At 39.0% G+C, this 14,013-nt stretch overlaps 1 protein-coding gene across 3 annotated transcripts in view; it reads left to right on the forward strand.

Moving 5' to 3' along the window:
* LRFN2 (leucine rich repeat and fibronectin type III domain containing 2) overlaps positions 1–12,847 on the forward strand; it is a 154,596-nt gene extending 141,749 nt beyond the window's left edge. For all 3 annotated transcript variants that reach the window (XM_036380505.2, XM_036380504.2, XM_054514268.1), the window contains one exon: positions 10,063–12,847. In XM_036380505.2, the coding sequence (XP_036236398.1) occupies positions 10,063–10,981 (919 nt within the window). In that variant the 3' untranslated portion in view covers positions 10,982–12,847. The remainder of the gene's footprint in view (positions 1–10,062) is intronic.
* The last annotated feature ends 1,166 nt before the right edge of the window (positions 12,848–14,013 follow it).

A 14,013-nucleotide genomic window follows, 5' to 3' on the forward strand; every position in this document is an offset into this window, starting at 1 on the left:
CAGATTCCCTTTTCCAATTTAATTTCATTTGAGTTTCTAAATGTGCTCATTACTTCTGATGTTGCTCCCTTCTGGTGACCTCTGCTGGCATGGAAGGATGACCTTTTCTGAGGTAACTGTCCAACACTGCAAAAAATAATTCAGAATTACTTGAGTTAGAGAGAATAATCATGACCCTTCAGCCAAGTGTATGAGCAATTTGTCTATAAAAAAACTGGGAAAAGTGTGTCCCAGGTCCCAATTTCTGCTTAATGACTTGAATACCCTTTTCATGGAATACTTCTGCCTTTCCCCATCTTTAGAAACAGGGTGGTTGTAGTATGCTGCTTCTACTGTCAGTTGCTAACTTTACATACTGTTGAATAATCTGAAATAGTCTGTCTGGCTCTTTGAAACATTGTTGTGAATTATGAGAGCTTTCTAACTCTACATTTACGTGTGGCTACAGAGTGAATTCATTAGTGTGCCTCTGCATTGTTTCCATAAATATTTCAGCTTCACGTTTACTAACAGAAATATTGTGTGGGCTTTCAATTACTCTGCTAATGAGCTTAAATATGTTTTAGTTGGATTTGAATTAGTGTGAGGAATTTTTTTTCTGAGGCAGTTAGTATAATGAGGTGAAAGGTGTTCTGTGTGCTGCTGAATAGCTTGGGTGTGACTGGATTAATCTTTAGTGCTGACAAGGCTTCCTAGAGCATATCTGCTTTCCCTCTAAAGGTAAAATTGAAAGCTCAGGGCACTAAATTTCTGCTTCTGTCATATCCACATGAAAGAAGTTATAGCACAGATCAGGGAGCCTGAAAGTCTAATTTTGTGTTGTCACACAACGTGAACCAAAATGAGATTGTCCCAGACCAGTAGCTTGTACCTGAACAGCTGAAGTGAGCACCTTCATTGAGTCAAAGGATCAGAAAATGTTTCTGGTGATCTTCATCCACGTGCCTCACCCCTTGAGCCTGACTGCAGCTTCCCGTGGTTTGCAAGAATTTTGTTGAGAATTATAAAGGGAAGAGAGCAATGGCAATGGAGGGGAGCAGAATAGCTTATACCATGGTTCCCCTTCCTCAGCCTTGTGAAATAATGTCCCCTAGAGGCCTACACTTTTCTCTGTCGCTTGATAAATTACTCCAAAGTACTCCCAGGAGACATTATTCAGCAGTGTATAAAAAAAATTATATATATATTCTTGTGGTGGTTTGACAGGAAATATGTTTTCTGAGATGCTGTAGTCAGGCTAATGAGTGCTCAGATTTTAATATTGGCACCTAATGTGGCTATTGGGACATTGGATCTGCTTTTGAGAAGACGGGGTTAAAAGCAGGGCTCTCGCCCTAGGAAGCTCTCTTGGGTTCTGGCAGGGAAACAGGTCAGACTTCTCTCCTGCTCAGCTGCTGCGGCTGGGCAGGGGAGGGGAAGCCATGCAGCTGGGTGAGGCAGGCTTGGGCCTTGAGGATGGAAGGGTGGAGGAGCACCAAGAGACATCAGGCAGCTATGTCCTTCAAGAGAGAGAGAGAGCCGGTGCTTGTGCTTGTGCTACTTTGAAATTTGATAACAGCCGGCTGAGAAGAAGAAGGGGGGGTGCAGCGAGAAGGTGCTCAGCAGGGCAGCGCAGGAGTTCTGGACAGGCAGAGACTGAGATTTTTAACCCTTTTCTTAGATGATAGAAACCTTACAAATGCTGATCTTCTTGGAGCTGAATGAGAAGAGAGATAGAGATGAGATAAGAGGAAATGAGCTACGAGAGAAGAATCTTAGGTGGGAGGAGGTAATAGAGTGGTCTTTAGCTAGACTTTTCTTGTATAGCCATGGACAGAACCATTTTTTCCTGTGACACAGAGACTGCATTTAGGGGAGAAACAATAGCTCGGAGCCAAGGGAGTGCAGTGATGTTATGGGAGTGCATGAACAGAGACAATGAGTGAAGAAGGTGGTTAGTGACCTCGATCTTCAGTAGAAGAGAAGATCTCTGTTCTTGAGACCCCTCGGCCCCAGGGAGTGAATTTAGGGGGGACAGGTGTCCTGAAAGTGAGAGACTGTGCTCTTTTTTAGAACTAGACAAAACACCCTTAGAAAGAAAACCCTAGAAGCAGCTCTAGTCCATGAGCAGTAGTGAGAGCATTAAGCATGGAAAGAAGATGTCACGATAGCAAATGATGTCCGAGCGGTGCCACATGTGACAAGAAACACAAGAAGTCTCAACTGTGTTTCCCAAAGAAGCCTATAGCACAAGAAGGACTCCTCACTCCTTAATTAACTGAAAATTGATTATCTAAAGAGTGGTAAATGACTGAGAGTTGGTGATCTGAAAGATAGATGTATTAGAAATTTGGTGGAGAAGAAGAAGAGGAGATGTATTTGTGAAGTTTTCATTTTCCTTGTGTGTTTCTTTTTTTCCTTTTCCCTTGTAGTTTAGTTAATATTTTTTTTTAATTTCTAAGTGAAAGCCTGCTTTGCTTATTCCTAGTCACATCTCACAGCAGAAACCAAAGAGAAAGTATCCTCATGGAGGCACTGACATTGTGCCAGTGTCAAACCATGACAATTCTCTGAGACAATAGTTTAAAGTTTGGGTTGCTTTGGTTTTTTTTACTTTCCCTTATAGCACAAGGCATATATTAAATATCAGTATCTCTCTGGCTCACCATCTTCTGACGGGCATATCAATTGCCTTTGTATCTACCTTCTCGTCCCCCCCTCCAACCCCACTTTTTCAAAAGAGCAGGAAAGAACCTAAGCAAATTAGGAAATAATACTTAAATTATATGTGCTGTGTGTTTTATTTGACAAGACAGATTCTCTGAAGGGCAGCTGGATGAATGAGTGATGAGAAGTTTCAGAAAAGCAAGAAGGGATTTGTGTTTAATAATAAATGTTTCATCTGAAGGCAAAATTATGATTGCATATCATAAACCCCCCAAAACTAATAAAATAAAAATGCAAGAAATTATTCATGCTGGGTTGATTTAGTGTTTACTGAAAAAGTCTGGCTACCTCCTGGTATTATCTGACATTTCCTTATGTTGACATGACTGACAGAGGAATTATACCCTGTTGTTAATACTAACAAACATCTCTTATCCCAGGACACCAGAAATAAAACTGTCATTTTTCCAAGATGCAGGTCACAATAGGTCTCTGTCTTTCCCAGATTCTAAATTAAAAAATCTTGAATCAGGTGCCAAAAGAGCAATCTCACACAGAAATATACTTGGTACTTTTTACCTAGTTGTTTTTGTTTTGGTTTGGTTTGGTTTTTTTGTTGTTTTTTTTTTAAATTCCTGAGGCCTTAGGATGATCTGAAGACACATATTCAAGGATTTCTTTTGAAATCTGAAGGGTCAGAAATTAATCTCTGTTGTTAGCTTACTTAATTTTTAATAAAGTTTTAGACTCTATTTTCATTCTATCACTACAAAAACTGGGGCTTTCCAGGTAAATAACACAGAAAAAATTACACCAGTATATCCCATAAAACTTTCAAGCAAATCACAAAAGTTGGCAGCCAAGAAGAATGCTAAGTGTGCAGCTCAAATTTGTCAATTGCATGCTTTTGCTCCCAGGCAATACATCATGTGTGACATTTTCACTTCAATTTAGATCCTTCAAGTCTTCCTCTGATCTTTTTCTGCCTTTTTCTCCTGATTTCTTAATCTCTGTCCACCATCTGAGGTCTTTTCACTTCACTATCTTTAAAATTTTCTCGGCTTTGCTGCAAGATCTTCACATTTTTACATGATTTTTAGTCAATCTTTCTCCAGTATGCTCCCACTGATACTTTCCTTCCCCCCTTTCTCTACCAGTCTACTTCTATCCTACTGAGATTGAAGTGGACACTCTACCTGAAATGTAGGACTCTCTCAGACCCTTCTACAGCACTCAATGACCAATTACCTGGAATATTTTCTTTTTTTTTTTTCCTCCAGAAAAAACATATGAAACTGGACTGAAGGAAAAAAAAACAAACCAACAAATATCTTAAAATAGGGGACAAACTTATTAATGAAAAAAAGGATGATTTTTTGGCACTAAATTTTCCCTGAAAAATGAAAATTTTTCAGATTCTAGTGTTTATCTTTTCTGGAATGATTTCTAGTTCTGAGAGTAATATTTTGCACTTAAGTGAAAGCAACTTTATCCAAGAAGAAGTTCAGGAGTGCACAGTGAGACTGGTATTTTCACAGTAAGGCTTTATTATACAGAAAAGATAGTGTGCTAACTAACTGGGATATAATTTTACAAAGCAATTGCTATTTCACCCTTGCACTGTTCTTTCTCTTTTTTTTCCCTCCTCATCACAAGTTATAACAAATAATGACACCATTGGTTAGCAGTTGCTCCATAATTGTTGTATAGTCTACAACAGCTACAAAACACCCAAGGACAATACAAAAATAAAACAGCTACAAAATACCCAAGGAGTTAAGCTTTTTTAACTGTTTTGCACCTTTTCCCGATACAGTATTTAATAAATTAGCACGATTCTACTTTGAAGTCCTAGCATTCATTTCAGAAGGAGAAATTGTATACAGGTGGTATATAGACCCAGATGATAAAAGAAAAATTGTGCATACGTAGTATATAGTCCTGAAAAATGAAAAGAAAAAGAGAAGAAAAAAGAAAAGAGAAGAAAAAGAAAAGAAAAACAAAAGAAAAGGAACAAGAAAAGAAGAAAGAAAAGAAAAGAAAAGAAAAGAAAAGAAAAGAAAAGAAAAGAAAAGAAAAGAAAAGAAAAGAAAAGAAAAGAAAAGAAAAGAAAAGAAAAGAAAAGAAAAGAAAAGAAAAGAAAAGAAAAGAAAAGAAAAGAAAAGAAAAGAAAAGAAAAGAAAGAAAAGAAAAAAGAAAAGAAAAGAAAAGAAAAAGGACTATGAGAAAAGCAACATAGTCTAGTTATTATAGAACTGAGTCTTGGAAGTTGCAAGTACCTTCCCAAAGGAATTGCCTTGACAGGTCCCTGCAAATTCTGTGATTAAAGCAGTTTTAGACTAAAACTAGATGGTATCATATCCCTCTTTTGATGGAGAAAAGGAAGAGAATTGCCTAGCCAATTAACCTAATCTGGGTTTTGTCTAATTTGTCTGTTTTGCATAACTACAGTGTTAACCAGCAGTTCAGTCCTGCTCATCCCCAGTGCTACATAGAAGAAAAGAACCATTTGTATATTACAGTGTAATCACAATATCTACTAATTTCCTCTGATACACTACAGGCCTCTTTTGAAAGGAGATTGCTGGCATTATCCCCATTTTATAAAGGAGGAGCCTTAGAGTACAGCAAAATGATTTCTCAGGAACTGAGAGTTACTGATAAAGTGGAGCCTGATATCAGTGAAGCTGATAAAGGAAGAATAAAACTCAGTTATCCTAAATTCTCAGCACAGCTCACTCTCTGCAAGCTTCAGTGCTCACTTGCATCTGGGATTATGACAGAAGTCTGCAGCAAACCTTTTTCCTCTTCATTTCTAACTAATTTATTTTCTAATTTTCTTTATATCACCACACACCAAAGTGAATAATTACAAAATTGCTTGCTTTCTGTATGTTGTGTCCACAAGGACATAACAAGGACAGTTTAGTGGTGATACAAAATAAGATTGACTTCAAATAAGAGTTCTAGCACTCTCCTTCCCTTTTTTTAAAAAGTGTTTCATGGACTCATTTTGATGCTTTCACAAAATGAGACAGAAATCTCTATGGATTGAAGGGAATGGATTGTTTGAAAAAGCCCTGCAAACCTTCACAGCTTCATAGCTCTTCATCTCACATTAACTCTCCAAGGAGCATCTGTCTACTGTTGTTCTATTTCAGACACTTATCCCATGCCCCAGTCCTGGCCAGAAGTCTCCTCCTCTTCCAGTAACTAAAGCTATTGTACCAAAGAATGAGAGAAGGGGTCTTTTTCTTGTAAATTAAGAAGGTCAGTTGTAAGACCCCTGTCCTCATTTCATTCCTTATAGAGGTAAGATTTTCAGAGAGGTCAGAACCTTCTTAATATATGAATACTTTTCTTTGGTATTTCTCTTCTTTTGACCTTCAGATAGGATTCAGAAGCTAGATTAAGAATCAGGTAACAAAATCCTGGCAGGAATGTAGAAATTTGCCTGCTTCTACTCCAAAGAGAATAAACCAAATGAGAAAGGCAGAAATTACTGTGTCTTATGTGTCTGGACAGTGAAATTTCCATAAGACTTTCTAATTGTGTCTTGACCTAGCTGGAACTAAATTTACACTTTCCCCTTTGACATATTTGTGTGTTTGTTTGCTTTCCCAGTCCTCACTGATCCAGGACTCCTTAAACTGGATAGATTGAAACCTTTCACAATTTATAATCTATAAGCAAGTCTTTCATTAGTTGATCTCCTGCACTTAGCCAACTGTCACTTTTATTTATTTCATGGAGAAAAACTAGTATCAAATTTAGATCTTTATTCCTCTTTTGTGATGAGAGGCATCTCTGCAAGGTCACCATGCCCTGAAGAGCAGGTGGACAATATCAAGCTTGTTGCTTCAAGATACCCCAGCTGTTAATTTTTTTTGCTATCTGAGGGCAGGCAGGTGAACACCAGGATCTTCTGAGTTCCAAAAGCTAACAACTTTAATAAGATATTTTTGATCCCTAATGCACCAGATCCTTGCTATCTGAAACCAACTTTCTGTGTTTGGGTGATGAGTGGAGTGAACAAAGCCTTGCAAGATCTCTGCCTAGACCCAGTTTTGTTGGCCCCTCTTAGGTTTACAGCAGCTCTGTGCTGTTGAGTCCCAGAGTTAAGGTCATGGTTAATGATTAATGGCACTGCATGTATGGAGCAGCCATGAAAACACACCCCCTCTTAGGCAGCAAAGCAAAGATTGAAGTGGCATCTTGCAGCTACCTGTGTTGGGGACAATCAAAGAAAGAGTCATCAACATCCCAGAATGAAAATGTGTCTGCATCGATTTGAGATATGGGGAGCGTTTAGAGATGTCATCCATCATATCTGACTGGCAGCATGTTTGGGGAGGGTAGACCAAAGCATGGAGCCATGCAAAAATGCTCTTAACATTTGGCAAGTTTAAGAGAACAAGATTGCCTTCCCTGTAAGATAGAGAACTAAGTCTGAAATTAATTACTTAACTCCTAGTACTCCTGAAATTTTTGCTTATTCCTATGCTTAGCTGTTCCTTAGCAGAATAATTTGAATATTTTACAGGAGCATTTAAAGTTTATTTGCAGAAACAACCAAAATTCTTTATTTTAGATTTATATGGAGATTTGATTGCTTTTTTCCTTAATTGGGACTACAACTGTAATCTTTTAAAAGCACATTATTAGTCCCACGGTTGTCACAGATGTTACTTCCAGAATTCATTGAATTTAGAAATTATTCTGTTTTTTCCAGGATTCATTGAATTTAGAAATGATCCTCGTTTCTAAGACAAGGTTTTTATTATAGCACATTTCAACACAGTTAACCTGTCCAAGCTTTAGGACTAGTTATGGCCTCAATTCTGTGCATTCAAAAATGGAATGGCTATACACTTCTTGCCACTATTCACCACCTGCCTGTCCTTGAAATATTCTAGGCAGTTACACTTCCTTGGAAGCTTGAGTGTTTGAAGAAAGCAAGTTGTAAATTATTTGGGCTATCAATGTTCACTGAAATTGGGCATAAGTGTGTGAGGCTGAGCAACTGTATTTCTATTTTTGTATGTTTGTTTGCTTTTTAAAAAGAGCCATATCCTTACCTGAGGCCAGACTGAAGGGTTGTGTAAATGGTGAGAAAGCCTACATGCAAAGATCACCCACCAGACACGTGCAAAGCTGTAGAGTGGGTAAACCCAGGTATCTGGTGCTTGCTTGGAGACAGTGGAAATCTCTGTTTCACCAGTGCAAAGGCAAAGGAACCGCTCTAACAGGTGGTGTTATACTCCTGTTTTTCCAAGGGTTATGACACAAGTCCAAGACCCAGTTTTTGGGCCTGACTAATTTTTCTGCTAACAGTTGCCACTTGTTTGCAATGAGGTTTTACAGTGAAATGGCTTCTAAATTACTTAACTGCAGAATCTTTTTAAGTTTTGGTCTGGGAGTGGTGGTGAAAAGTGGAGTATAGCACTACAGAAGGAGACAGGAAGCAATTGGTGAAACTCTTCAAGGGCTTAAAATCAAATGTTTTATAATCAATAGCATTCTGTTATTCCATATATCATGCTTGGTTTTTGCATATATACTTGAACGATTCAACAAAGTGCAATCTGCTGTAAGCAGAGGTGTTCTATTCACAGAGCTACAGGGAGAGCAGAACAATTAGAAATAGCTTGAGACCAAATATTTCAAATTTTGGAAACTATTTTAGCAACAGTATCTGGAGTGCTTCATGAGGGTTGCTTTATGACCTCTCAGCTCATTCTGAATAGCTCATCTATATCTGTGTCAAACAGCTACATTGGGATGATAAATGTGCCTAGAATTTCAAATACAACATTGAGTAAACCTGCCAGATGATGTTTATATTCCAAGTGTCTCTCACTGATATTTCTTTTCCTTACAGAATTTTTTTATCTGTGCTTGTTTGCTTTTTAAAAAGGAGCCACATCCTCGCCTGTGGCCAGACTGAAGGGTTGAGTAAGTGGCATGAATGCATAAATGCAAAGATGATCAGAAACTCATCTTTGCAGTGCCTTGACGTTGCTGCTTCTCTTTCTCTGTGCAGGTCTGTTCCTTCCCACTGCACAGAAGGGGCTCTGCAGAGCTGCAGTTTGTGCTGGCTCTGGCAATGATTTGAGGCTAAAGAAGCCTGGTGCTCCTACAAGGAGTCTGCCTTATTCCTTGCCCAGGCCTTACCCTCCCAAATAGTCACACCAGCTCACTGTGTGCTCTGAGGGCCTGTAGGGCTCTCTTGTTGCTGGTGCAAAAAAACTGCAGGTCTAAGTCATAATGGGCTGGTTTAATTTCAGTTTTTTCTCTTGCCCAAGCCTGTAATGTGGCAGTAATGAGAAACATGCATGGGGTATCTCTCTGGTATTATTCTTGGCTACCCACCAGGCACCAAATCCAGGATTATCCACTGTGTTCCACTAATGTACTGCAATTTCCACCAGATTGAAATGGGGGTAGACCACATTCATTCCCATCTGCTAATTTTGAATGCTAGTGAGGCTCTAATATTGCATGAGTTCAAATGACTGCTTAAGTGTTGTGGCAGCAAAGAACAACTTCCATAAATGTCCCTACTTGGGGCACAGCTTCGGCCCAGCTATTTGGTTTTTGGAAATGGATTTATACATGAGTAGAATTTTTTTTATTTTAAAGAAACCTTCTTGTTTCCATACCTATATCTTCCTACCTCTCCCCACACTTCCACAGCCCATACTGCCAATGCCAGCATTCCTTTCTCACTCACACAGGGGAAAGTGGTTGCAGTGATAAATTTCTGGCAAAGATGATGATGGTAGCTGCATTTTTAGGAGATATTTCCCACAGTGGGGAGTAGGAGGATGAGGAAAGTAAGTGGGAGAGTGGAGAAAAAGAGAGAAATTGTTGCCTGCCTCTCATTCTCAGTCAATGAGAAAACTGAGTGTAGACCCTTGCCTTCACAAGGTAAGTAACCTGCTGATGTGAGACAGTAAATGTTCAGGCACCTGTGAAGGGATGTGACAACTGCCACGCTGAGACTCAGCAAGCACAAGGGTCATTTGCATACTCAGAAAGAACTGCTCTTTGTATGATTTTATTCTGAGTTATTTGTTCAAGTTTGAATATATTTCATATTATGACAGATGCAAGTGAGGAGAAAAAGAATCCCCAGTTTAGTTTGGTCTGCTTTTTCTTATTCCCTTTATTGTGCAGTTGAGAGCTGGCCCTTATAACTTGCGTGTTACTGAACGTTGATATGTTGAATCCTCAGGAGCTGGGAAGCTGGAATGATTGTTTGAATTTTATGGCTCTGAATTTTATGGCTTCTCTCTGCCAGTACTCAAACAGTTAATATCACGTTGTTCTAATCTCTGTTTTTTCTTTTACCTTTGTGCAAAAACTAACCAATTCTTTTTTCTTTTTCTTTCTTTTTTTTTATTTATTTTCAAGGATGATACCAGCTACAAACAAGGCCTTTGTTGTAACCAACCTTGTTTCTGGAACAGGCTATGACCTCTGCGTCCTGGCAATGTGGGATGACACGGCCACAACCCTTACTGCCACTAATATTGTGGGATGTGCCCAGTTCTTCACCAAAGAAGACTACCCTCAGTGCCAGTCGATGCACAGTCAGTTTCTGGGTGGGACCATGATTCTGATCATTGGAGGCATCATTGTGGCAACCCTGTTGGTGTTCATTGTAATTCTCATGGTCCGCTATAAGGTCTGCAACAATTCCCAGGGCAAGATGTCTAATGTCAGCAACGTCTACTCACAGACAAATGGAGCACAACCAGTTCAGAATGGAGTCTTGCCCCAAGTCAATCCCAAAGTGGTGGTGAGAAATGAACTTATGGAGTTTAACTGCCAGTCTGCGCGGAGCAGCATCTCCTCTTCCTCGAGCTCCGCAAATAGCCGTGACTGTGACAACTACAGCCTCCAAAGTGAGCAGGGCACATTGTCCAGTAAATGGAGGCCTCCTTCTCGGTCAAAACACAATATTGACCGGCTAATGGGAGCTTTTGCCTCCCTGGAACTGAAGTGTCAGAAAAAGGAGGAAGTGACAGACTCCAGAACTTCCACGGTGGCCCGCCACTCGGACAAAGAGCCACTGCTGGGCCAGACGGAGTCCAAATTCCGCAGCTTCCTCATGTTGCCTCTGGAGGGCAAAACTAAACGTAGCCATTCTTTTGACATGGGGGACTTTGCCACATCTCAGTGTTGCACCTACCCAAAAAAGATAACAAACATTTGGACAAAGAGGAGCCTCTCGGTCAACGGCATGCTGTTGCAGTATGATGACAATGACCTAACAGGGGCCAAAGGGACTTTTGGGAGCTCAGAGTGGGTGATGGAAAGCACGGTGTAAATATCAGTGTCTCCCCCCTTCTCTTCTCCCCTCATGTGTTATAAAGCATGGTTTGCTTCAGGGCCGTGCAATTGGAAAGAGAGGGGAGGAAAGATTTTCTGTTGTACTGGCCAAAAAGATAGGCAAGCAAGTTACAGGAATAGTAAAAGAGAAAGAGGGTCATGAAATGTGAATAGGCACACATGGTACCATTCCTGTCTGGCCCTTACTAAACCATGCGTGAATGTTTCAAGGAATTTGCTAGTTGTATTTAGCATTGCTTTCCAAAAGTTACTCAGACTCCTGGTGAACCTTCACACAAGATTAAACAAGGAGGATAAAAAGGGGTTTAACAGCAGAAATTTAATTTTACAGGGTTTCTTTTTATTTTCTTTCTTTGGTTTTGTTTTTGGTTTATTTTTTAATGGCACCTCTTTTTTTTTTTCTTAGCCACAGAAATACACTTCTGTGGATATGATTGGTGCTAGGATATATCTGGTTGTCATTCCAAGGAATTTTCTCAGAAGTGCAGGCAGGGCACCCGCAAGGGAAGATCAGAGTAAATTGTTTAGCATAATCTCATGGTCTTAACTGTGAAACTGTGACATCTGGGCAAACAATATTTGTTGTTGAATGGACTTTTCGTTGGTATTTAATTATTTCTCTTCTGTTTTGATTTGTTACTGCTTTTGAGTTACTTTTTTCTCACAAGACAAGGTATATTTCCATGCATATTTTGATTTTGTTTTCAGCCTCATCAAATTCCCCAGATGGAAAGGAGGATATGAACAAAGGTCAAATATCTGATGTACTGTATAACTCACTTCTAATACCATCCCTTTTGATCCAAGGAAAAATTAAATCTAGGGATAAATAAAAAAAAAATCATCCTCTTTCTTCCATCTCCTTCATAATCTCTTCTTGTCAATGCTCAAGGCAGATTGCAGCAGATATTGATAGGGATGTTGCCATAAAAGATGGGGAAAATAGTTATCAGGATACCCTAATAAAGGATAAAGAAAAGGAAAACAAAAGTAGCTTCTGGGAGCTCTCCACATTATGGATAGCAGTGGCTTCTGGTAGGGGCCATGCTCTCACTCCACTAACATGACAGACTTGCACCCTACTGTGACAAAAGCTCCTTGTCTGTACGGTCACCATGACATGTCTTGACTGTATCAGTAACATCAGGAAAATTAAGTTTTTGTGTATTTCAGGTGATTGGTTATGCTCCAAATTAGCCACAGAAGCTAATTTGGATGAGTAAAATATGGGTATCACAGAGGAGGGGATGACCCATGTCTCTCCCGCATTACATAAAGCCCTTCCCCAGTCTGGTGCACTCCTACTCCCCGGTCTCTCATCCTCAGGAAGATAATTGCAACAGGAGCTCTTCAGGGTTTGTAAACAGAGTCTCAAATTGGTTTTTGATGAGCATTGCTGTGGTTGTAGAAATACACTTGGCCCATCCAGCAGAATTTATTTTCTTTACCAATTTGACTGTGATTTCTAGCATTCTGCTGGCTACTGCAACTGTCCTGTCATTTGTTTATTTATTTGTTTGATCAGCTGTTGGGAACCATTCTGAAATTGCACATTGTTACTATGATTTTGTAAAAGAGGTGGAGAAAGTATGCAAGGCACAGAGAAAATAATACATGAAAAACTCTATGTATATTTTTTTTAAAAGGTTCAGAGATATATTGTGACATGGCTGTGTACTTGATCTTGTATTTGTCATGTTTCCTACTTGGAGTTTTAGATAACGACATCCCTGTGATCAGAATATTTTTTCCTTTATTTTCTTTCTCTTTTTTTTTTTCTTTTGCTACAAAATGTACAGTAAAAAACATCCTTGGGAAAAAAAAAGCCCCTGCTTTTCATTTATTTGTTATTCTGTGGTCTGCTTTGAAACCTAAGAAGTAATTATTTTTTAATTATCTTTAAAATTTAGATATTTGCTTTTTCTTTTCTACAAACTGTCTTGGACTTCAGAATTTTAGGTATAAAGCAGGAATCAAAAAATACATACCTTTTTGGAATGCATGAAAAAAGATCTTGTAAAAGGCATTTCACCTCTTTTTCTGTTGTTAGATTTATACAGGTCTATATTACTAGAGTACTCTAAACACTGATCTAAAATCTGCATTCAGAAGAGGTAGCATTTTTAGACTTAGGACCCAACTTTCTATAGGACTTTGCTCAGATTCTTTCTCACCAACAGCATTAATAGATTCAAGAGAGATCCAGTCAAACTTTGTTCAGAATATTTTTCAAACTCTCTGTTTTTCTCACACTTTTGAGACGAATGACACCTCCAGTGCCAGAATCTACATAATCCAAATGTCCAGATGGCAGTTCATATTAACCATTAATGACATGTTTCATTTATGTTGCACTGAAAACTCTTAAAGTTCTTTTAGTGAGTTAGTAATTTTCTGTTCCTTGTTCCACTGTGGTGCAGTTGGATTTTTTTATTATGTTGCTACTCCACTCTGAACATGATCTGGGTTGTTCTTAATTTAGTTTAGACATTGAGTTCATCTTAAATATTAGTAACATGCAGCCATGAATTTTCAAAATATATCACATAATTTAAGACGAATACTCTTTCACACTCTCTTATAAAATTAAAAGAAGTAAGCCAACAGATGCTGTTTTAAAATAATGGATAGTTGCCAAAGAACCAAGGTAATAAATTCCACACTCTAGCAGCTGCATTTATTATGGTTAATCATAATATTAATTCATTTAGCTTTAATGAGTGAGGCTCAATCCTCACCAGCTGATTTAAAAATACTGAGCAAAATGAAACAGGTGCTGGACAACTACCTTTTGTGCTCACAGTACTTGGGAGGCAGAGGATTCAGGGACTCAGAGATGAGGCAGGGAGCATCATGTTGAGTCAGCAAGTGGCCAGCCCTCAGAAAGGGTTGGGGCTACTTATGGGTGGTGATCATCCTTCAGGTGCCACCAGTCACTGCCCTATCCACTATCAACAAAGTAGATCTTTGGAATTATCCTGTGGCTTCCTCTGTACCCCTCTGAGGGCT

Source organism: Molothrus ater, chromosome 3 (genome assembly GCF_012460135.2).
Source record: "Molothrus ater isolate BHLD 08-10-18 breed brown headed cowbird chromosome 3, BPBGC_Mater_1.1, whole genome shotgun sequence".
Taxonomy (NCBI): Eukaryota; Metazoa; Chordata; class Aves; order Passeriformes; family Icteridae; genus Molothrus; species Molothrus ater.